Source organism: Salmo trutta, chromosome 15 (assembly GCF_901001165.1).
Source record: "Salmo trutta chromosome 15, fSalTru1.1, whole genome shotgun sequence".
NCBI classification, from domain to species: domain Eukaryota; kingdom Metazoa; phylum Chordata; class Actinopteri; order Salmoniformes; family Salmonidae; genus Salmo; species Salmo trutta.
Genome location: NC_042971.1, coordinates 8,711,140 through 8,733,809, shown reverse-complemented (window position 1 = coordinate 8,733,809; position 22,670 = coordinate 8,711,140). Strand labels below are relative to the sequence as shown.

General features: G+C 45.1%; 1 protein-coding gene across 9 annotated transcripts in view; it reads left to right on the top strand.

Annotated features, from left to right (window-relative positions):
• LOC115148428 (myotubularin-related protein 4) overlaps nt 1-22,670 on the top strand; it is a 100,015-nt gene that overhangs the window by 68,165 nt on the left and 9,180 nt on the right. For 5 of the 9 annotated variants that reach the window (XM_029690308.1, XM_029690310.1, XM_029690317.1 and 2 more), the window contains 14 exons: nt 1,704-1,733; nt 2,914-2,996; nt 4,126-4,292; nt 4,402-4,498; nt 6,349-6,462; nt 10,240-10,442; nt 11,977-12,105; nt 15,584-15,695; nt 17,996-18,191; nt 18,428-18,613; nt 19,058-19,228; nt 19,592-19,746; nt 20,084-21,683; nt 21,870-21,980. In XM_029690308.1, the coding sequence (XP_029546168.1) occupies nt 1,704-1,733; nt 2,914-2,996; nt 4,126-4,292; nt 4,402-4,498; nt 6,349-6,462; nt 10,240-10,442; nt 11,977-12,105; nt 15,584-15,695; nt 17,996-18,191; nt 18,428-18,613; nt 19,058-19,228; nt 19,592-19,746; nt 20,084-21,683; nt 21,870-21,980 (3,354 nt within the window). The remainder of the gene's footprint in view (nt 1-1,703; nt 1,734-2,913; nt 2,997-4,125; nt 4,293-4,401; nt 4,499-6,348; nt 6,463-10,239; nt 10,443-11,976; nt 12,106-15,583; nt 15,696-17,995; nt 18,192-18,427; nt 18,614-19,057; nt 19,229-19,591; nt 19,747-20,083; nt 21,684-21,869; nt 21,981-22,670) is intronic. The other 4 variants (XM_029690311.1, XM_029690312.1, XM_029690313.1 and 1 more) reach the window with 1 other exon arrangement.

Here is a 22,670-nt window from a genome sequence, read left to right as displayed (position 1 = left end):
GCCAGACCATGTTAAGCCCTGCTGTTGCATTGAAAATATGGACAGATCTAAGTCTCTTTGCTTGCTCAGACAACTCTGCCCCTAGCCACTTAGTAATTAGATCTAACTCTTCCCTGGCTGATAAGTTCAAGTCTCTGGTCGCATTGAGAAAGGATGCTTTCCATGCCCAATAATTTTCAGGGCGATCATCAAACTTCAGGAGTCCGGAACTCACCATCTCACGGCGTAGGAGGTACTTGATGAGGTCTGGTGCCACTTGTGACTCAGGGACGGTTTGTGTGTGTGACTGGAAGTGGGCTTGTTTTCCATTTCCACCATGCTGCTGTTCATTTCTTTTGAACGTAGAGTCTCTGCTCATGCTCTGTTGTTTTCTACTTTCTGGATTATGGCATGTAGCTGGGTCAACACTAAGCTCTTGTTTCTCTACTTCAAATTGAAGTTCAGCAAAGTAGGGCCTAGCATGTTGTTGCACATACTCACAAGTACGTTGGACTGGACTTAAGGGCTGTGTCCCTGTGTCTAGTTATTTGCGAAGCTCTCTGCGTTCTGATTCTACAGCTTCTTCAAGGGCTGCAGCTTCAGCCAACGCAGCAGCAGCTGTTCTCTCAAATTGGAGAACATATATACTTGCATCGAGGTCAGTTTTTTGCTTCATCACAGAAGCTTCCTTCTCAGCATAGGAGACTTGAGCACGCGCTGCGTCCGCCTTGGCACATGCTTTGATGGCTGCAGAACTCGCCGTTGAGGATCTGCTTGACTGTTTTGATGACCTTGATCTTGTAGACTGAGACTTGGTCCCAATGTGCTGAAGAGGCTCCTCCATCTCTCTCTGTTGAACACCTGGCTCTGCTTGTTGCATCGTAGACTGCTGGTCTTCCTTAGGATAAGAGGCTTTGTTGGCTGATGAACGTAGAAACATAACCCCCGTGTGCGGTTATTCTTGTGCTTGAGCCCGCTGTGATGATGTTTTTTCACTCTTTTGCCCTTGAATTGCGTTCCCATGCAAAACTAGACAGATAGCTAACAACTAAGTCTTCAATAAAACTCCCAAGGCGTGACTTTTCTTGAATGAATATATTGAAAACGTTTATGTTGTGAAAAAACAAATATTTTCCGAGGCTGAAGTGTGACAAGAAATAGCTACACTGAAAGACCTGCACCGTAGCGTTGTTTTTAGCTGCTTCTATGCGTGCAGAACGAATTCTTTACTTCCTGTTTGCGTACAGTCTAAGTACCAGAAAGCTCCACTAGGGGGCAAATAACACCATGGAACACAATGAAAATCCATCTTAACCATTGTAATAAAATTATCTGTTACCTTCTGGCAGCACAAAGACCACTTTTTTTTTTAAACATACAGACATCTGCACTGTCAGTTTGTGCTGCCTGGGTATTAAAATGTTATATTTTGATATCCTTTCCCCTTACATTTTCTTCTCTCATACTTTCCTTTTCAAGCTTGGTTGTGGTCAGCAAAAGTCACTCTTTCTGCCGTGCTAATTTGTGTTCTCTGCTTGACTTTAGCTCTTTCTTTTTATGTTTTGCCTATCATTAACTTCGTTCTGTTGTTTTTCTTCAGTTTAATCGTTTTTCCATTTCCTCTGTTCCCTGTCTTGTTGTCACCCCCCTCCTCCTTCCTGATCTCTGCCCCCCCCCCCCCCCCCCCCCCCCGGTCCTGGTGTATGTCTGTCACTTTGTTGTAGACCTATCAAGGTGTGGACAATCATATTTCTGTGAGTACCTTGTGTCAACAGCAACCCTCAGCTTCCCCCCTCCTTCCTCCCACAGTCTAGACTAGACTAGACCGCTCTATCATTTAACCTCTGGTTCAGACTGACTACTCCTGGATTATTGTGCACTCCGGAAGGACAAAATGTAATTTAATTTGAAATTGGAAGCAATCTAAAAACGGTTTTATTAATTTTCTGATTCAGAATCTTCTCAACATTGAATATAACTGAATGCACTTAGCAAGGCAAGTGCCAAGCAGTTCTGTTTTGCAGAGATTTCATTTATAGCGCATCTTAAGATTTTGTAGCACCACTTTGTGCCGAAGTCTGTCTGAAGTGTGGCAGCATGAATTGGTTGTTCATTACCGAGTTAGATGACCCAGGCCCCCACCGGTCAGCGTAGATGCTGATTGGCCTGCCCCAATCAAAGGTCAAGCCTCATTGGATAATTTTATAACTGTTGCGTTCGGAGTGACCTCATTAACACCCCTGACCTGTGGACCAATAATAGAGCTAGAGCTGTGGTACGGAACACTACAGGCTCAGCATAATAGAATAACTGAGTGAAGATTCTAGAATAGATTGCACTGCTGCAGACTCCAGAGCTTGGCCTGTGGTGATGACTCATTGATTTAAAATGGTTATTATGGTTGCATAATGGTTGTTGTTTGTATGAATGAGATTTACTGTGTGACAATTTACTGTGGCAACTATGAAAAGTGTAAATACACTTAAGATATAAACGTTATAGTTCATGGAAGGTGCATTGACAATGTAATAACATGCAACGTGATGATTTTATAAGGAAATGCAAATGATGCTGTCGTGAATTAGATATTGGTCTGGCAATCGAGGCATTGGTATGGTGTCTGTTTTAGGCCTATATCTAATAGAGGTTTGCGTGAATTTACATAACCCATGAGAAAGGTAAGTCCACCACAAATATCATCTTCCAATCCCCTCTGCTGTGTGAAAAATGTATTGCTACCTCACCGTGCCTTGCTGTCTACCTTACAGTAGGTACCTTAACTAGCCATGACGAGACTAGATTACTAGGTACTTCATTAAATGTGTTGTGTTCAGTGAGGTATCCTGTGTAAAGTGGTGCCCCCATTATTAGAGGTGTTGTGTCTGTCATGGTGTCTTGTGTAATGTGGTGTCCTCTCTCTGTCTCCCCGTACAGGTGCCTCTGAGGCTCATAGAGAGTGTGGAGAGCAGAGACATGTTCCAACTGCACATCATCTGCAAGGACTCCAAAGTCGTCAGGTAAAGAGAAAATTCCTACTTTATATCTACGGTACCTACACTGGCTTGTGACAAACAACTATTATTAGGACTTCTTGATAAATGGATATCTTGTGCTTCATGAATCATTGTTTTTTTACATGATCAAAAAAAGTATTTTTTTTTATTAAATTTGATTGACATTAAGCACAACATGATATTTTTTGACACAATGTATAGGCTTAGTTCGTCGTGTTCTTTTTTGATAGGCCTATGCCACAATATTACAATATTTCTGCTAATGTTTCCCATTAGCAGAAATATTGTGGCATAGGCCTATCAAAAGTTGAAAAAGAGATGTCATGAAGTTGGCTTAAGAACATTTTTGGCTCAAAACCACATAAGATGCTTTTTTTTAAGGCCGTGACTACGAATAAGGAGTTTTCGCCCACGCCCTGCCCACCCCTCTAGAAACTTCTTTCTCAAATCTAAGAATCCGGATCCGGTTCTGCGCATGTGGTATTTTACACACACATAGCTGCTGCTCACAATCCCCCTCCCTTCACGTTTCACTCTTTACTCACCATCTTCTGAAAAGACTGGAACTTCAAGGAACCAAAGCCAATCTATGCACTGCAGCCCACTTCTCTCCTATAAAACTGTAGTGTTGTTGGCTCACTGTGACAGCCTGTCTGGCGTCTTCCTCACAGAGATGCAGACATCAGAAGTGTTCCCACCTCTTTGATTGGGATGGCTTTATATCCTGCCTGAGGAGCAGATGTGATGTGGCACGGCCCAGGGAAACACTCAGAGCACTCATGAGAATATAGAATCATAGAAAAATCTCCATGTTGGAGAGCACTCATTATTACCCGTTTGTGAGCTACTGTAAGAGAGAATATAGGCCTACATACAATAACTGTATACCACCCTCACATTCTGTCCAATTAAGATGACTTTCAAAACAAACTTGTCGGACAATATATGATAATGTAGGCATAACCCATGGTTATGTGTTATCTTTTGGTCCTTCAACATGTTTTGCCTAAGAATAATAGTAGATATTGTACACAAACCATAATAATATGGTGAAAGCATGATAATGGTGTTGAAGTTGGTGGCCATCCTCTGATTTTCCATTCTATGTGTTTGTGTTTTGTTATCTACTCAGATGCCATTTCTCGACATTCAAGCGGTGCCAGGAGTGGCTGAAGCGTCTGAATCGGGCCATAGCCCACCCTGGCAGGCTGGAGGATCTGTTTGCCTTGGCCTACCACGCCTGGTGTCTGGGGGGCAGCGCAGACGATGAGGACCAGCACCTACACCTCTGTAGACCAGGTTAGTGTCAGACATGTACACACACACACATGCACACACACACGCAGATTAAAACCCTGAGGCCTCATTATTGTTGTTTTACCTCTCTTCCCTCTTTCTCTCTGTGTAGGTGATCATGTCCGTCAGAGGCTGGAGATGGAGGTGAGGAGGATGGGCTTCGACATGCAAAACGCCTGGAGAGTGTCCGACATCAACCTCAACTACAAGTATGATACACACAAACACACGTACACACAGCCCCCCAGTCTCAACACAGAGCGGGAAGATTGATGATCAAACAACTGCCTCATCAAGCCAACGCACACACACACACACACACACACACACACACACACACACACACACACACACACACACACACACACACACATACACACACACACACACACACACACACACACACACACACACACACACACACACACACACACACACACACACACACACACACACACACACACACACACACACACACACACACCCCTTAGCTAGCTAGCCCACTCTCTCCTAAGCAGGTACGTCTAACATCTGTGCTGTTAAATAGTCCCAGACTCGTTTGCAGAGCAGACTGGGTGGGGAGAGTGACTCAGCATTTCAAATAGCGTTTTCTTTGCCAGTCAGTGTTTAAACTCTCTCTCTCTCTGTTGCTGCTCGGCTCTTGATAATCTGTGTGACAGGTCTATGGGGGAGGGAGAGGGGAGGGAGGGAGAGGGGGATACGAGGGGAGGGAGGGAGAGGGGGATACAGGAGGAGGGAGGGAGCGAGGGAGGGAGTGCTGAGGGAGTGGGGAGGGAGTGGGGAGAGACGGGGCGAGAGAGAGAGACAGGGATTAGACGGAGGGGTAGAGTAAGAGTCGTTGTCATCCCTGTGACAGACTGAGCTCTCTGTCTGGGGGGCCGGCTTATCTGTTTGTTCCTCTCCTCTGTCTGACACTCACCAGTCATGTCGCACACACATCACACACACATTTCTGTGTATGTCTGTCTTGCACTCAGACATACATGCAAATCATACACACCTTTCTGTACCACCCATCTCTAAAACACTTACACGCAGACATATTTAACATAACTTTCACAATTGCACTCACACAGACTTGAAAAGACATTAAAAGGTGTGTGTGTCCTCTGCTGGGTAAGTACATAAGTAAATGAATCTGCAGTATGCTCTGAGAGCCACAGTGTCATGCTCTCTCTGTCGTGCTCTCTCTCTGTCTTTCTTGCTGTCTGCTCTGAGTGTCCTGCTGAGGGGGACAGACACACTGGAGAAACGGGTAATTTAAGCAGGCCAGAACCTGCTGGGGATACATAACTCAGCACAACACACACACACTGGAACACATACACACTCATATCTACCTGGAGCAAACAGTAGACAGCGACTGCAGGCTAGGATAGAGATTGGGGGGGGGGGGAGCAACAGTGATGTGCAAACTAGAGAAGATGGTGTAAGTGCTGGAGGGTCGGAGTAGATGAAAGATTTAATAGGGGATAAAGAGCTAGAGACGGCGGGCCACTGAATATCTCTGTTACGGCATGGCTTGGAGTTGTCGATCTCACTGAATATTTTATCTGACAAATAAAAGCCCTCTCTCACTAATACTCACCTAAATAGTAGCCAACAGTCTTGATACACTATGTTGATAATTACCCTGCTTTGCTGTGCATTTTAGTCAGTGGTAAATTATGTACGTTCTCCCTTTCCTATACATATAAATCTACAGTCTACTTTATTGCTTAGTGCAAATGTAATGGAGGTGATTTGATTACTATACTTGCTTGATGAGTAACCTTGCCTGAGAGCTGAAGACTTGTTAGATGCCTAGAATTTAAATCAAGGGGTCTGACTACTTTCCGAATGCACTGTATAATAAACGTAATAATCTGTATAACCCTAACCCGATTCAGACGCTTCAGCCACTCCTGGCACTGCTTGAATGTCGAGAAATGGCATCTGAGTAGATAACAAAACACAAACACATAGAATGGAAAATCAGAGGATGGCCACCAACTTCAACACCATTATCATGCTGTCCCCTCATCTTCTCTCCTGCCAGGTTGTGCTCCAGCTACCCCCAGAAGCTGCTGGTGCCAGTGTGGATCACAGACAAGGAGCTGGAGAGTGTCGGCTCCTTCAGGTCCTCCAAGAGGATCCCTGTGGTGGTCTACAGGTACACACAGGACACACACACCATAACGTACACACATACACACACACCATAACGTACACATCATACACACACCATAACGTACACACACACACACATCATACCATACTCACACACCATAATGTACACACACACACACACATCATACCATACACACCATAACGTACACACACACTATAATGTACACACACACATCATACCATACTCACACACCATAACTTACACACACACACACACATCATACCATACACACCATAACGTACACACACACATCATACACACACTATAATGTACACACACACACACACACCATACACACACCATAACGTACACACACACACACCATAATGTACATACACACATCCACCATACTACACAAAAACGTTGTTCATTTTATTCAATTAGCAGACGCTCTTATCCAGAGCGACTTACAGTTCGTTTTTCAACTGCTTACACACGGTTTCAAAACTGTCTCCTTTTTTCAAAACTACACACAATTCCCAAAACTGCACACACAAAATGCAAAATGCCTCACATCTCCTTCAAAATGTAACACTGCATTCAAAATGCCATAAACACATGTCAGAATGAAGCATTTGCATCAAATGGCAAACACTGCTTTCATAATAGTACATTTTTGGATATACCATGTAAACACTGTTGTTCTAAATCTAAAGCTCTTTCATAGGCTTATATCTACAGTTCAATACAATGTTCTACAGTGAAAGTAATCTGCTGAGAGGGGTAACAAGTACACTGTAAACACCAATGCAATGTAGAAACAGAAAATATTTATTAGGCCAAACATTACTGTTGTATACAGTAGCATACAACAAAACCATAAACATATGTAAACCAAAAGTATATTCTTTAGAATACAGTAAAGGACACAATTGTGTGTGGGGTCCCAGGGGGGCAGTCCAGGAATTGGGGGGGGGGGGGGAGTCACCAGTGCTAAGCTTCGCTTCATCTCTTCTCCGGGCTGGGTCTGGCCACAATATTTCGTCCGCATCACAAGACACGCTTTCTCTTGCCAAACATCGAGGGAAGTATCTCCTAGCATGGCGTATCCAACCTTGGACAGAGGCAACCTCTATGTCCCCACATGCGTCCTCCATTGCCTGGAGAAGCGGCATGCGGGCATAGTGTTGGCGATCATACACTTTCCAGCGCCAGGCTGAGAAGAATTCCTCTATGGGATTTAGAAAAGGTGAATATGGGGGTAGGTACAAAACTACAAATTGTGGATGGGTGGCAAACCAGTTTTGGACCAGAACAGCCCGGTGAATCTAGCAGGCTCCTGATCTGGATCAGGGACAAGCATTGTGTAAATTGCATCCAAAAAAGTGAGCATATGGCCGGTGTTGTACGGACCCAGTGTGGCATTGTGATGGAGGACCCCGTTTTGAGTGATGGCAGTACACATAGTTATATTACCCCCACGCTGTCCAGGGACAGGCGGCTCCTGGTTTTGGTGAGGTTGAAGCCAACCTCATCCACATAAATAAATTCATGGCGAATTACATGGGCATCCAGCTCCAATACTCTGTAACAGACAAAAGGATATTCAGATGAGTAAATATGGTATGTCTGAAGTACTGGAAGTAGTGTTGCATACATACCTCTACAAAGTCATGTCGCATATTCTTGACTCTGTCAGAGTTTCTGTCAAATGGCACCTTGTAAAGTTGTTTCATTGTCACTCGGTGCCGTTGGAGGATGCGTTGTATGGTCGACAGGCTTACAGCATTGATGTTGTTAAATATGGTGTCATTATTCAAGATATGCTCTCTTATCTTTCAAACCCTAATTGCATTGTTGCATTGAATCTCATCAGAGATGGCTGTCCTTCCTTCTCTTCTTTGCCCTCGTCTTCTTCCTCCTACACCTCCAACTCATCGTCTTTGAATTTGTCCTCTTTGTTGTCCCCTGCCTCTCCCTCCTACTCCTCTTGCTCTCTGTCCATTGTTGGCATCCATTGTTCAAAACAGGTAATTTGACCTTTGACCTATTTATAGGCCTATACTACAGTAAAGCAGTGATTGGTTAGTGATCAGTTAAGCAGTTAGTGTTTGCACATGTGAGGAGTGTGTGTGTGACCTGGTGAATAAGTGTAGCATTTTGATTGGTTGTGTTTGGAAAAGGAAAGCAAGTCACTTCCTGTTAGATTTTTGTGTTTTAGGTAGAGAATTGTGTGTAGAGTTTTGAGTAAAGTGTTTTATGCAATTGACAACTGAGTCAAAGGCTGAGAAATAGCTAATGGTTTTGGATATTTGGTGTGTAGTTTTGCACTTTGAGTGAGAGGTTTCAAAAATCGTGTGACATGAAAAGATTGTGTGTGTAAGCAGTTGGAAAAAACGGTAATGCGTTCATCTTAAAAGATCGTTTTTGTTCTATTGATGTGTATCAGAACTATTCGCCATTCAAGAAGACAGAAATACAGCTGGTATGAGTTTTGCATCATATGTTTAGGTAACTAAGTGAGGCAACCACATATCACAGACATGGTAAGTAAAAAAAATCTCAAAAGAGCAGCTATCAGCAAGTCAGTGCTAGTAAGAAAAGACAAGCGAGTGTTCTTGCAAGAAAGGCAAGGGGCTCTCGAGTTGTGCAGGGGTCTAAGGCTGTATCCAGGCTAAGGCTGTATCCAGGCTGTATCACAATCGGCCGTGATTAGGATTCCCGTAGGGCGGCACATAATTGGCCCAGCGTCGTCCGGGTTTGGCCGGTGTAGGCCGTCATTGTAAATAAGAATTTGTTATTAACTGACTTACCTGGTTAAAATTGTTTATTTTATATTTGTTTTCTGGGGAGGGCTACTTTGTAAAGCGTTTTTCAGGCATCTTTGTAAGATTGGTAGGCACTCAGCTGTCCTGATGTTAGGGGGAAGCTTGTTCCACCATTTGGGTGCCAGGACAGAGATGAGCTTAGACTGGGATGAGCGGGAGCCAGCCCCTCATAGTGGTGGGAGGGCCAAGAGATGAGAGGTGGCAAAACGGAGTGCTCAGGTTGGGGTGTAGGGTTTGAACATAGACTAAAAGTATGGAGGGGCAGTTTCCCTTGCTGCTACGTAGGCACGCAGCAGGGTCTTGAAATGGATGCGAGCTTGGATTGTGAGCTAGAGGAGAGTGCGAAAGAGCAGGGTGACATGGGAGAACTTGGGATGGTTGAGAACCAGGCGGGCTGCGGTATTGTGGAGGAGTTGCAGGGCTTTGATGGCTGAAGTGGGTAAGCTTGCAGTAGCCCAGACGGGAGAGGTCAAGTGCCTGGACCTGTACCATTTCCGGTGTGAGGAAGGGGTCGTATTCTACTGATGTTGTAGAGCATGAACCTGCAGGAGCGAATTATTGCTCAAAGAACGACTGGGTGTTGTCCAGGAATATGCCCAGGTTCTTTGCACTCCGTAGGGTTGGGACACCGTAGAGTTGTCAACCGTGATAGAAAGCTTTTGGAGCGGGAAGTCCTTCCTTGGGAGGAAGGGCTGCTCAGTCTTGTCCGTCTTGTAGAGTTTGAGGTGAGGGGCCAACATCCAAGCTGAGATGTCTGCCAGGCACGCAGAGATACGTGTTGCCACCCGGATGTCAGAAGGGGGGAAGGCAGGAAGGAGGAAGAAAAAACTGAAGAAAACACACACACTGACACATTTCAAATATCCTCACCATACCACACCTAAGTAGCAACACATTCCAAACAATGATAATTTCACTGTTGATCTACTCTGGTTTTTTATTGTATGTCTACTTATTGTTGGTCCCACTTTCTCTCCTGCTGTCCCACCAGGCACCAGAGGAACGGGGCAGTGATCGCCCGTTGCAGCCAGCCAGAGATCAGCTGGTGGGGCTGGAGAAACACAGAGGATGAATACTTGGTCACCTCCATCGCTAAGGCCTGTATGATGGACCCAGGGGCCAGGGTCACCTGTGGGGCCGCAGCCTGCAGCCGTCCCCAAGGGGAGGGCCCAGACAGCTCCGACAGCGACTTTGGTAAGGCCGACAGAGCTTTATTATTTGAACTTTACTATACCTGATAAATTGCCTGAGAGAGAGAACACATTATCCTACATTCTCATATGAAAAAATCACACAGCGCTTGCTTTAGCAGTTCTTTCCAGTCTTTTGCAACTTGTTTATGGATAACTGTAGCCGTTTCAGCTCATTAAGTTTGCACTGTCCCAAAAACAACCCCAATTAGATTGATGAGAACTAGCTATGAAGACATAAGTGCCTGGGAATATGCCATTCTCAATTAATACATTCACATTGGCGTGCAATTATGTCTGGGTCACACACACACATACACACACACACACATTGTGGCTGGACAGATGATAAATTGTCGCCAGTCAAGACCGGATGTGTATGGGCAAAATCGCTGTGGCTCTCTTGTTTGTTACCTTGTTTTCATGTTGGAGGCCAAGAATGTGGGGCCCATTTTGGGAGTGACTGTTCCCTCTCTCTCTTCCGTTCACTTTGTGTGTAAATGACTGTGACATGAATGCAGATGGGAGAACAACGGTGGGCTTCACACTGTCTACTACTCTCCAAGTTTCTGTCTCGACTCTTCCAGTTAGACAGCGCCTCAGCTTTGAGCTTGTTGAGTTTCTATACAACACCACTGTTCTAACTGAACACACAATGTTGGCTTCTCTTCACAAAAAATGGACAGCGGGACAGGAGTTGGAGCCTATGAAAGGACTACCCCTTTTCAGAGCGGGAACTAAAGGCTAAACGCACCCCAAATCTATTCCCATGACTTTTCTGTGTTGAGGGGGGTAACATGGAGTAATGGAATTGACTTCCTGAATGCCAGGACATTGATTCAGTTGAGCGGGAGAGGGATAGCCTGGTCCCAGATCAGTTTGTCCTCAATTGCCAACTATAGGAGTGAGTTGACCATAGGAGTTGGCTATACTGCACCAACAGATCTGTGACCAGGCTAGACAGACATGCAGTACAGAGAATGTTGACTAACTCTAAATGGCAGGCCATGTACTGACTTGGGTGGGGGAGAGATTGAGGCTCGTGGCTCTGGTCCACTGTGAGTAATGACTCCATCTGAGGTGTCTGCTGGCATGATGAGGCCCTGCCTGGCAATCACAGTTCCCTAGCAATGCTGTTGTCCCCCTTCGTCGTGGTAGCTGTTACTGAGCGATGCTGCAGTGGTCATCATCAGGAGGAGATATTGATCGTCTCAGGGGGACGAGCTGAGAGCTGAGCCAGCACTATTGTTCATCATGGCCCTGTTCCTAACACTCCTCTCTCTGTTTATCCCCAGTCCATCCCCTGTCGCTCTTGCTCGCTCACTCTGTCACGCTCTCTCACCCTATTCCATCCCAAAATCTTGCATGCACTTCACCTCACATTCTCTCTACCTGTCCCCTATCTGGACCATTCCATCTATATTTTTCTCTCCATCCCTCATTCTGCCTCTACCTTTCCCCCACACCACTAAAACTGAAATCTCTCTCTCTCTCTCTCTCTCTCTCTCTCTCTCTCTCTCTCTCTCTCTCTGCCTCAGACTCCTCTCTGTCAGGATGTTCAGGCCCTGATGCCAACGCTGCGCCACAGAAGCTTCTCATTCTCGACGCCCGCTCCTATACCGCTGCAGTGGCCAACCGCGCCAAGGGAGGTGGCTGCGAGTGTGAAGGTCAGTACACCAGGCCTGGAATTTCATGATTTTAAGAGGTGCCCTATTCTGCTAGGGCACCAAGAACATTAACCAAAAGAGCCAATTAAATGAATTGGAAAACCAAAAAATACATAAATAATTAGCCTACATATCAAAGTATAGGTGATAGACTATGCGTATTGGCTACAGCCTCTTATGTCCACAAAGATACTGACATGAGGGAGGCACCAGAAAATGTAGCCAAACTTTGAGACTTAATTACTTACATTGCCTTCAGAAAGTATTCAGACCCCTTGAGTTTTTACACATTCTGTAAGGTTACAACTAGAGATGGTTACAACTACATCGACCAAGCCGATACCGATTATTGGAGGACCAAAAAAGCCCATACCGATTAATCGTTGGTATATATATATATATATTGTAATAATGACAATTACAACAATACTGAATGAGCAATGAACACTTTTATTTTAACTTAATATAATACATAAATAAAATCTATTTAGTCTCAAATAAATAATGAAACATGCTCAATTTGGTTTAAATAATGCAAAAAAACTGTGTTGGAGAAGAAAGTAAAAGTGCAATATGTGCCAAAAAAAAGCTAACGTTTAAGTTCCTTGCTCAGAACATATGAAAGCTGGTGGTTCAATATTCCCAGTTCTTCAATATTCCCAGTTAAGAAGTTTTAGGTTGTAGTTATTATAGGAATTATGACGCCTCAACGATTTCTCTCTATACCATTTGTATTTCATATACCTTTGACTATTGGATGTTCTAATAGGCACTAGTATTGCCAGCCTAATCTCAGGTGTTGATAGGCTTGAAGTCATAAACAGCGCTGTGAATCAAGCATTGCTAAGAGCTGCTGGCAAACGCAGTAAAGTTTGAATTAATGCTTACGAGCCTGCTGCTGCCTACCACCGCTCAGTCAGACTGCTCTATCAAATTTCAAATCATAGACTTAATTGTAATATAATAAACACAGAAATACGAGCCTTTGGTCATTAATATGGACAAATCCGGAAACTATCATTTCAAAAACAAAACGTTTATTCTTTCATTGAAATACGGAACAGTTCCGTATTTTATTGAACGGGTGGCAACCCTAAGTCTAAATATTGCTGTTACATTGTACAACCTTCAGTGTTATGCCATAATTATGTAAAATTCATGCAAATTAATTTGCAACAAGCCAGGCGGCCCAAACTGTTGCATATACCCTGACTCTGCGTGCAATGAACGTAAGAGAGGTGACACAAATTCCCTAGTTAATATTACCTGCTGACATGAATTTCTTTTAACTAAATATGCAGGTTTAAAAAAATATTCTTCTGTGTATTGATTTTAAGAAAGGCATTGATGTTTATGGTTAGGTACATTCGTGCAACGATTGTGCTTTTTTCACGAATGCGTTTTTATTAAATCATCCCCCTTTTGGCGAAGTAGGCTGTGATTCGATAAATTAACAGGCACCGCACTGATTATATGCAACGCAGGACAAGCTAGTTAAACTAGTACTATCATCACCATCTGTAGTTAACTAGTGATTATTTTAAGATTGATTGTTTTTTTATAAGATAAGTTTAATGCTAGCTAGCAACTTACCTTGGCTCCTTGCTGCACTCGCGTAACAGATGGTCAGCCTGTCACGCAGTTTCCTCGTGGAATGCAATGTAATTACCCATAATCAGCGTCCAAAAATGCAGATTACTGATTGTTATGAAAACTTAAAATCGGCCCTACTTAATCGGCCATGCCGATTATTCGGTCGACCTCTAGTTACAACCTTATTCTAAAATTGACAGATTAAAGAAAGAAAAAATACTCATCAATCTACACACATTACCCCATAATGACAAAGCAAATTTATATACAAAAATAAACTGAAATATCACATTCACTTAGGTATTCAGACCCTTTACTCGTACTTTGTTGAAGCACCTTTGGCAGCGATTACAACCTTGGGTCGTCTTGGGTATGACGTTACAAGCTTGGCACGCCTGTATTTGGGGAGTTTCTCCCTTTCTTCTCTGCAGAGCCGCTCAAGCTCTGTCAGGTTGGATGGGGAGCGTCGCCGCACAGCTATTTTCAGGTCTCTCCAGAGATGTTCAGTCGGGCTCAAGTCCGGGCTCTGGCTGGGCCACTCAAGGACATTCAGAGACTTGTCCCAAAGCCACTCCTGTGTTGTCTGGGCTGTGTGCTTAGGGTTGTTGTCCTGTTGGAAGGTGAACCTTCACCCCTGTCTGAGGTCCTGAGCGCTCTGGAGCAGGTTTTCATCAAGGATCTCTGTACTTTGCTCCGTTCATCTTTCCCTCAATCCTGACTAGTCTCCCAGTCCCTGCCACTGAAAAACATCCCAACAGCATGATGCTGCCACCACCATGCTTCACCGTAGGGATGGTGACAGGTTTCTCCCAGATGTTACACTTGGCATTCAGGCCAAAGAGTTCAATCCTGGTTTCATCAGACCAGATAATCTTGTTTCTCATGTTCTGAGAGTCTTTAGGTGCCTTTTGGCAAGCTCCAAGCGGGCTGTCATGTGCCTTTTACTGAGGAGTGGCTTCCGCCTGGCCACTACCATAAAGGCGTGTTTGGTGGAGTGCTGCAGAGATGGTTTCCCTTCTGGAAGGTTCTCCCATCTCCACAGAGGAAGTCTAGAGTCAGAGTGAGCAAAGACCAAGGCCTTTCTCCCTCAATTGCTCAGTTTGGCCGGGCGGCCAGCTCTAGGAAGGGTCTTGGTACTTCCAAACTTCTTCCATTTAAGAATGGAGGCCACTGTGTTCTTGGGGACCTTCAATGCTGCAGAAATGTTTTGGTACCCTTACCCAGATCTGTGCCTCGACACAATCCTGTCTCAGAGCTCTACAGACAATTCCTTCGACCTCATGGTTTGGTTTTTGCTCTGACATGCATTGTCAACTGTGGGACCTTATATAGACAGGTGTGTGCCTTTCCAAATCATGTCCAATCAATTGAATTTACCACAGGTGGACTCCAATGAAGTTGGAGAAACATCTCAATTGAAACAGGATGCACCTGAGTTCAATTTCGAGTCTTAAAGCAAAGGTTCTGAATACTTATGTAAATAAGGTATTTACATTTTTTTAGATTTAATACATTTGCAAACATTTCAAAAAACTTGTTTTCGCATTGTCATGAGCCGCTCACATTGACAGGTCTGAATGTCAACAAGACCAATCTGTCAAATCACCTGACAGTAGCCTAGCCTGTTTTCTTTCAAGTGGATGTGTTCTGAGCTTGAACACAACCATAATCAATCATCTTTACAGCTCACCTCCCTAAGCAGTAAAGATTGTACTTGGTGTTTTATTCTGACTGATGATACTTTTGTCTTTGTGTATCTGCAGGGTACTAATACCCCATGTGACTGAAGTTATTGTATGTGTGTGTTCCTGTGTGTTTCCTAGTATTACCCTAACTGTAGTCTGAGTGATTATGTTTTTGTTTTTCTGAATGTTTTTGTTTTCAGAGTACTACCCTAACTGTGAGGTGATGTTCATGGGCATGGCCAACATCCACTCCATTAGGAACAGCTTCCAGTCCCTCCGAACAGTCTGTAGCCAGATCCCTGACCCTGGGAAGTAAGTGGATCCCTCTGACCTTTCTCTCCCTCCCGCCATCCTTCGCTCTCTCCTTTCATCCCTCCATCCCCTTCTCCAGGCCTAAGTAAGGTTACACCACAGGGAGAAGGGGAATGCAGCCAGCCACAATCCAGCCCCATTCCCGCTGGGAAGGCCAGCTGTGTGTGTGTGTGTGTGTGTGTGTGTGTGTGTGTGTGTGTGTGTGTGTGTGTGTGTGTGTGTGTGTGTGTGTGTGTGTGTGTGTGTGTGTGTGTGTGTGTGTGTGTGTGTGTGTGTGTGTGAGTGTGTGTGTCTCAAACCTGGCTTAAAATACTATTTGAAATTATTTAACCTCCCTGGGCAAGGTGGGACGTTTGCGTCAACAGCCAGTGGAATCGTGTGGCGCTTCAATTTCAACTTCAATTTCTCAAACATATTACTATTTTACACCATTTTAAAGACAAGATTCTTAATCTAACCACACTGTCCGATTTCAAAAAGGCTTTACAACGAAAGCAAAACATTAGATTATGTCAGGAGAGTACCCTGCCAAAAATAATCACACAGCCATTCTCAAAGCATGCATATATGTCACCAAAACCACAGCTAAATGCAGCACTAACCTTTGATCTTCATGAGATGACACTCCTAGGACATTATGTTATACAATACATGCATGTTTTGTTCAATCAAGTTCATATTTATATCAAAAACCAGCTTTTTACATTAGCATGTGATGTTCAGAACTAGCATACCCACCGCAAACTTCCGGTGAATTTACTAAATTACTCACGATTAACGTTCACAAAATACATAACAATTATTTTAAGAATTATAGATCCAGAACTCCTTTATGCAATCGCGGTGTCAGATTTTAAAATAGCTTTTCGGTGAAAGCACATTTTGCAATATTCTGAGTAGATAGCCCGGCCATCACAGGCTAGCTAATTTGACATCCACCAAGTTTGGCCCTCACCAAACTCAGATTCACTATTAGAAACATTGGATTACCTTTGCTGTTCTTCGTCAGAATGCACTCCCAGGACTTCTACTTCAACAACAAATGTTGTTTTGGTTTGAAATAATCCATAGTTATATTGAAATAGCTCCGTTTTGTTCATGCATTGAGGTCAGTATCCGAAGGGTGACGCGCGGACGCATTTCGTGACAAAAATATTCAAAATATTCCATTACCGTACTTCGAAGCATGTCAAACGCTGTTTAAAATCAATTTTTATGCTATTTTTCTCGTAAAATAGCGATAATTTTCCAACCGGGCGACGTATCCGTTCAAAGAGAGAAAGAAAAAAATTTAGTCCTCTCGTGCATGCGCGCTCCAGTGTCAGTGTTCCCTGCCTGACCACTCACAAACACTCCTGCTGTTTTTCGCCCAGAGACTGCAGAGCTCTCATTCCATTTTCTGGCGCCTTCTTAGAGCCAATGGAAGCCTTAGAAAATGGCACGTTACAGTAGAGATGCTGTATTTTTGATAGAGATGCCCTAGAAGGACAACAAATTGTCAGACAGGGCACTTCCTGCATGGAATCTTCTCAGGTTTTGGCCTGCCATATGAGTTCTGTTATACTCACAGACACCATTCAAACAGTTTTAGAAACTTTAGAGTGTTTTCTATCCAAATCTACTAAGTATATGCATATTCCCATTTCTGGGTAAGAGTAGTAACCAGTTTAAATCGGGTACGTTTTTTATCCGGCCGTGAAAATACTGCCCTCTAGCCCCAACAGGTTAAATTACTTGAACTGTGAACTTACTAAATGACTGAGAGTTTGACTGTGTAATATTAGGTTGCTTCTTGTGTAAATATTTTCCGTCTGGATTTTAATGATTTGTATGCTTAATGATTTATATGCTTAATTATTTGCAAGCTTGTCTGTCACAATGGACACAGTAGAAGAGTCCCAAAAGGGCAAACACTACCCACCTGGCATTCTAGGTTAGGCTAAAGAAAATGCTCTAAGTACTTGAAAGATTTCAAATAATATTTGTCCCAGGTCTTTTGTGTGTGACTGTCTCCTTGCATGTAGAGAGTGCATGCCCCAACTCCCAAACTGGAATCAGTGGCTATTCTAATGGTAGATTTCCTGGGATTCTAAAAGAGGTGCTGTAGTGACCCCTTTTAAAATGTCCATTACAGATCTAGGTCAGGGGCTTCACTTCCCTCTGCCACACCCCCCTCCCCTGTGTCCTCAGGGTTACCTCTGCTTACTCAACCCATCGTTATTTATTTACCTCCCTCAGAATACATTCTAAAACCTCTAGACCTGTGTTGATTGGTTCCTCCTCGGCTTGTGTATTCCCAGCTGGCTTTCTGCTCTGGAGAGCACCCATTGGCTGCAGCACCTATCCATCATGATGAAGGCTGCCACTCTAGTGTGCTCTGCGGTGGAAAGGGAGGGACGTCCTGCCCTGGTGCATTGTTCAGACGGGTGGGACCGTACCCCACAGATTGTGGCTCTTGCCAAGATCTTGCTGGACCCCTTCTATAGGACACTAGAGGTACACACATGCACACTCACACTCACTCTCTGACACGTTCTGACCCCTAGCCCTTAGGATACTATGGTCACTAAGACTAACACTGATGCAGCAAATATCAGGTTTTGTTACATTTTGATAGTAAGTTCATGGTATTACCAATTGTTTTGCACACCCTATTGAATTTACCAAAAACACACACACACCTTTTTATGCCATGGTGTGAGAAACACAACTGAACACCCCCCAATCCACAGGGTTTCCAGGTACTGGTGGAGACAGAGTGGTTGGACTACGGTCATAAGTTTGGCGATCGCTGCGGTCACCAGGAGAGTGCTGATGATGTGAGTGAGCAGTGTCCTGTCTTCCTACAGTGGCTAGACTGTGTTCACCAGCTACTCAAACAGTTCCCCTGCTTCTTCGAGTTCAACGAGGCATTCTTGGTATGTACAGTAGGCTACACTTACCTCCTCTCCTTTTCAATTTCTTTCTTTCTCACTTTCCTTTACCCAATCATTCTCTTCTCTCTCTTTGCCCTCATCTCTCTTTTTCTCTCCTCTTTCTCTTTCTCTTTGCCTTCACCTTCTCTCTCTTTCTACCTTTAGAAGCTCTTTCTACCTGGCACTTTTTACTACTCTTCTGTTGGCATAGGACATGTCTTAAAGATGTATTTAACGTTTGTACATAAGAGGTATCAGACAGTAACCTTTGAACACAGTATTATGTGTATTGTGTCTTAAAGTGTACATACAGTATTGTATGCTGTGTAAGGACTGAGAAAAAGCCATTGTAAAGGTCTAACTATACATACCTTTGTACTCTTTGTTAATAGTGTACTGTTGTATGTATTGTAAGGAATGTGTGTATGTTGTGTTCCTTTCCCCCAGGTCAAGCTGGTTCAACACACATACTCGTGTCTGTACGGGACGTTCCTGTGTAACAACAGGTGGGAGAGAGAGGCCCGCAACATCTACAAACGCACCTGCTCCATCTGGTCTCTGCTCCGCACCGGCAACAAGAACTTCCAGAACTTCCTTTATATTCCCTGTCATGATATGGTAACCTACCTCTATGGTCACGTTTTTCTTTTCTATTCTCTTCTGTTCTATCCTATCCTCATTATCTCCTCCCCTTTCCTCCATTTTCATACTGAGACACAAGGTGTCAATCTTTCCAATGTCCAATACACTTCTGATGACGCCCAGGATCATAGTGTGTCGGTAATGAGTGGAGCTTTTTGATACTTTTGTTGACCTTTAAAAGAAATGAAAGATGCTCTCATCCAAATATACACGATTAAATGCATAAAAAATGATATCGGCAACTTTTATATGGATTTACTGAGACAAAACGTAATTTATGTGTTTGTCTTTTATTGACCTCTGCCCCCTGGTCCTCTCCTCCCTGTCCCTTGTGTCCAGGTGCTGCAGCCGGTGTGCCACACCCGGGCCCTGCAGCTGTGGACGGCCGTCTACCTGCCCACCTCCTCCCCCTGCACCGCTGCCGAGGACGCCATGGAGCTCTACCTGTGCCCCTGCGCACAGGGAGATGAGCTCACCTCACGATCTCTCGACAGGTGGGGCTATCCCTTACCCACTCACTCCATTCTTCCATCTCAGTCTCTAGTCATCAATACAGCCCATTAGTGTTTTCGTAAGACCATTTACTTAATTTTATCTCAAGCCATCGACGTGCTACTTGTATTCCTTGTATTGCTCTGAGCTCTCTCTTTTCAAGGCTTATTAAATAAGGAGGGAACAGGCTTGTGGTGAAAACTGAAGGTGGGCTTGGTTCACTATCTTACATCTCTAGTGTTGCTCTGATCCAGCCTGCTCTCTAGTGGTACAGAAGGAAGCTCCCAGATGAGGGAAGATGCGTCAACTTGAGATTGGTATTTTTTCCCCTTTGTGCAGGCTTCCAAAGTCTCGCTCCATGGACAACCTGGTGTCGGCCTGTGAGAACGGGATGGCCTTCACCCGCACCTCCAGCGACCCCAACCTCAACAAGCACTGCCAGGAGGGCCGTACTGCCCATGGCTTGGAGCCTATGGCTGCTATAGGAGGAGGGGCTGCACCCGATAGCCCCGAGGATGTTAGCCCTGACACGGGATTGGACAACAATGACTCGGAGATGGAGCCAGTCACTCAGACTCCTCCTACCACACCCCTGGAGATGGAGCCAAGGGAAGAGGGCTTTGAGGAGTTGAGAGAGGAGATTTGTCTGACGACACAACCTCTGCCCTCCCTGCCCCTCCCCCCTGTCACTCTGGAGAAGGGCTTCCCCCATCCCACCCCTCTCCCCCTGCCCACACCCATTCTCCTCCATTCCCTCTCCCAGACCACCAGCCCCCATTGCCCTCCCCCTCCCTTGCCACAACAGGCGACTGACAGCCGCTACAGGATTGCTGAGGTCACTACCCACCCTACCCGGGCAGCAGAAGCATGCCTACCTTCCCCACTTGCCTGGAAGGGCCCACTACCGGCAGCTGTTCTGAATGGGCATATCACCAATGGCCTCCAGAACAGCCACTCAGCGTCTGCAGAGCTGCTGGCCCTCGAGCAGCTAGTTCCTCTATCCCCTATGGCCATGGAAGACTCCACAGAGACCCTCACGGACAAAGCAGAGGCCCCACCAACACTGCCCCACAGCAGGAGAGAAAGTCTGGGCCAGACCCGGGCCTTACCCCAGGCCCAGGCCCAGGGAGCGGAGAGAGAAGGGAAGAGGACAGAGGTTGTGAGTGGTAGAGAGCTGGTGCCTCTGAGAGAATGTGTAGTAGCAGTACCAACAGTAGCAATGGCCTCCGCATCTACAGTGCCCCCTGTTGACAACAGCCAGGTAGTGGCGGTGCGATACCCGGTCTCCCAGAGCCACCTGAGTGTCAGTGAGGAGCTGTCTCTCCTGGGCTCCCACTGGGAGAGTGTCCAGGGCCTGGTCCAGTCTACCTGCAACACCGCAGCCAGCCAGTCTGGCCTCCCAGCCAATCTCTCCTCAGGTCTCTGTCGGGCCCTCCAGCCCACCGCCTACCAGAGTCGACGCCTGGCTGGCAAGCTGCTCCGTGCCCAGGGCATGGCCGTGTCCAACGGGTTTCCTAACGGAGGTTCGCAGTGCTGCCGAAGGGAGAAGGAGGAAAGGGTCCGTGGACCGGCTCCAGCCCCAGCCAGCTCCAGCCCAGTCCAGTCAGGGTCAGGCTGGCTCTCTGCAGTCAGAAGCAGCTCAGGCTATGCTGCCATCTGCAGCCAAACCAGCACCAGCACTCCACCCACCTCTTCAACCCACCAGTTTTTACCAGCCTCTCCCTTCTCCCTGCCCTCCCAGCCCCCCCCGATCTACCTGGATGATGACGGGCTGCCGGTGCCCATGGACGCGGTGCAGCAGCGTCTCAGGCAGATCGAGGCGGGATATAAACAGGAAGTGGAAGTGCTGAGGAGACAGGTGCGCCAGCTGCAGATGAGGCTGGAGAGACAGTACGGCATGCCGCCCTCTGAGCCTGACGTCGACTACGAGGACGACATTGTGAGTAACTCTTCATGTAGACTTTAAACAGTAACCCAGTGTTGATAAACCCCCAATGTATTATTACTGTACTGTGAAAAAAAGTGAAAAAAAGTATGGAACAGTGTCTCTCTCGCTCTCTCTCAACATATGTCTCTCAATCTCAACCTGTCTCCCTCCCTCTCATATTGACCTGTCTGTGCCCAGACGTGCCTGCGTGAATCAGACGACAGTGACGAGGAGGAAAGTCTGTCGGATCACAGCGAGGACTGTTTCTCCGAGGGCAGCTGGGACAGAGTGGAGCAGAAGGACACAGAGGTCAGCGTCCCTCATAGTCTGCTTCAGGTTTCTCTCTCTCTCTACTGCTTCTTATATATAACCCTAACCCTATACTACACTGTATACTACAGCCTCTCCTCTCCCACTCATCTTTCTACCTTTCTGCCCCTGATACGTACAGTGCCTTCAGAAAGTGTTCATATCCCTTGACTTATTCCAAATTTTGTTATTACAGCCTGAATTCAAAATGGATAAAAATAAATACAAATAATTCACCCATCTACACACAATACCTTATAATGTCAAAGTGAAAACATATTTTTAGACTTTTTTGCTAATTTATTATAAATTAAATACAGAAATATCTCATTTAAGGTACAACAGTTTTTACACGCCTGAGTCAATACTTTGTAGAAGCACTTTTGACAGCAATTACTACTGTGAGTCTAAACGCTTTCCACACCTGGATTGTGCAACATTTGCCCATTATTCTTTTCAAAAAAATGTTCAAGCTCTGTCAAATTAGTTGTTGATCATTGCTAGACAACCATTTTCAGATCTTTCAGATCTTGCCATAGATGTTCAAGTAGATTGAAGTCAAAACTGTAACTCGGACACTCGTGAATATTCACTGGCTTCTTGGTAAGTAACTTCAGTGTAGATTTGGCCTGTACTTAGCTCCCTACCCTTTTTTTATCCTAAAAAACTCCCCAGTCCTTAACGATTACA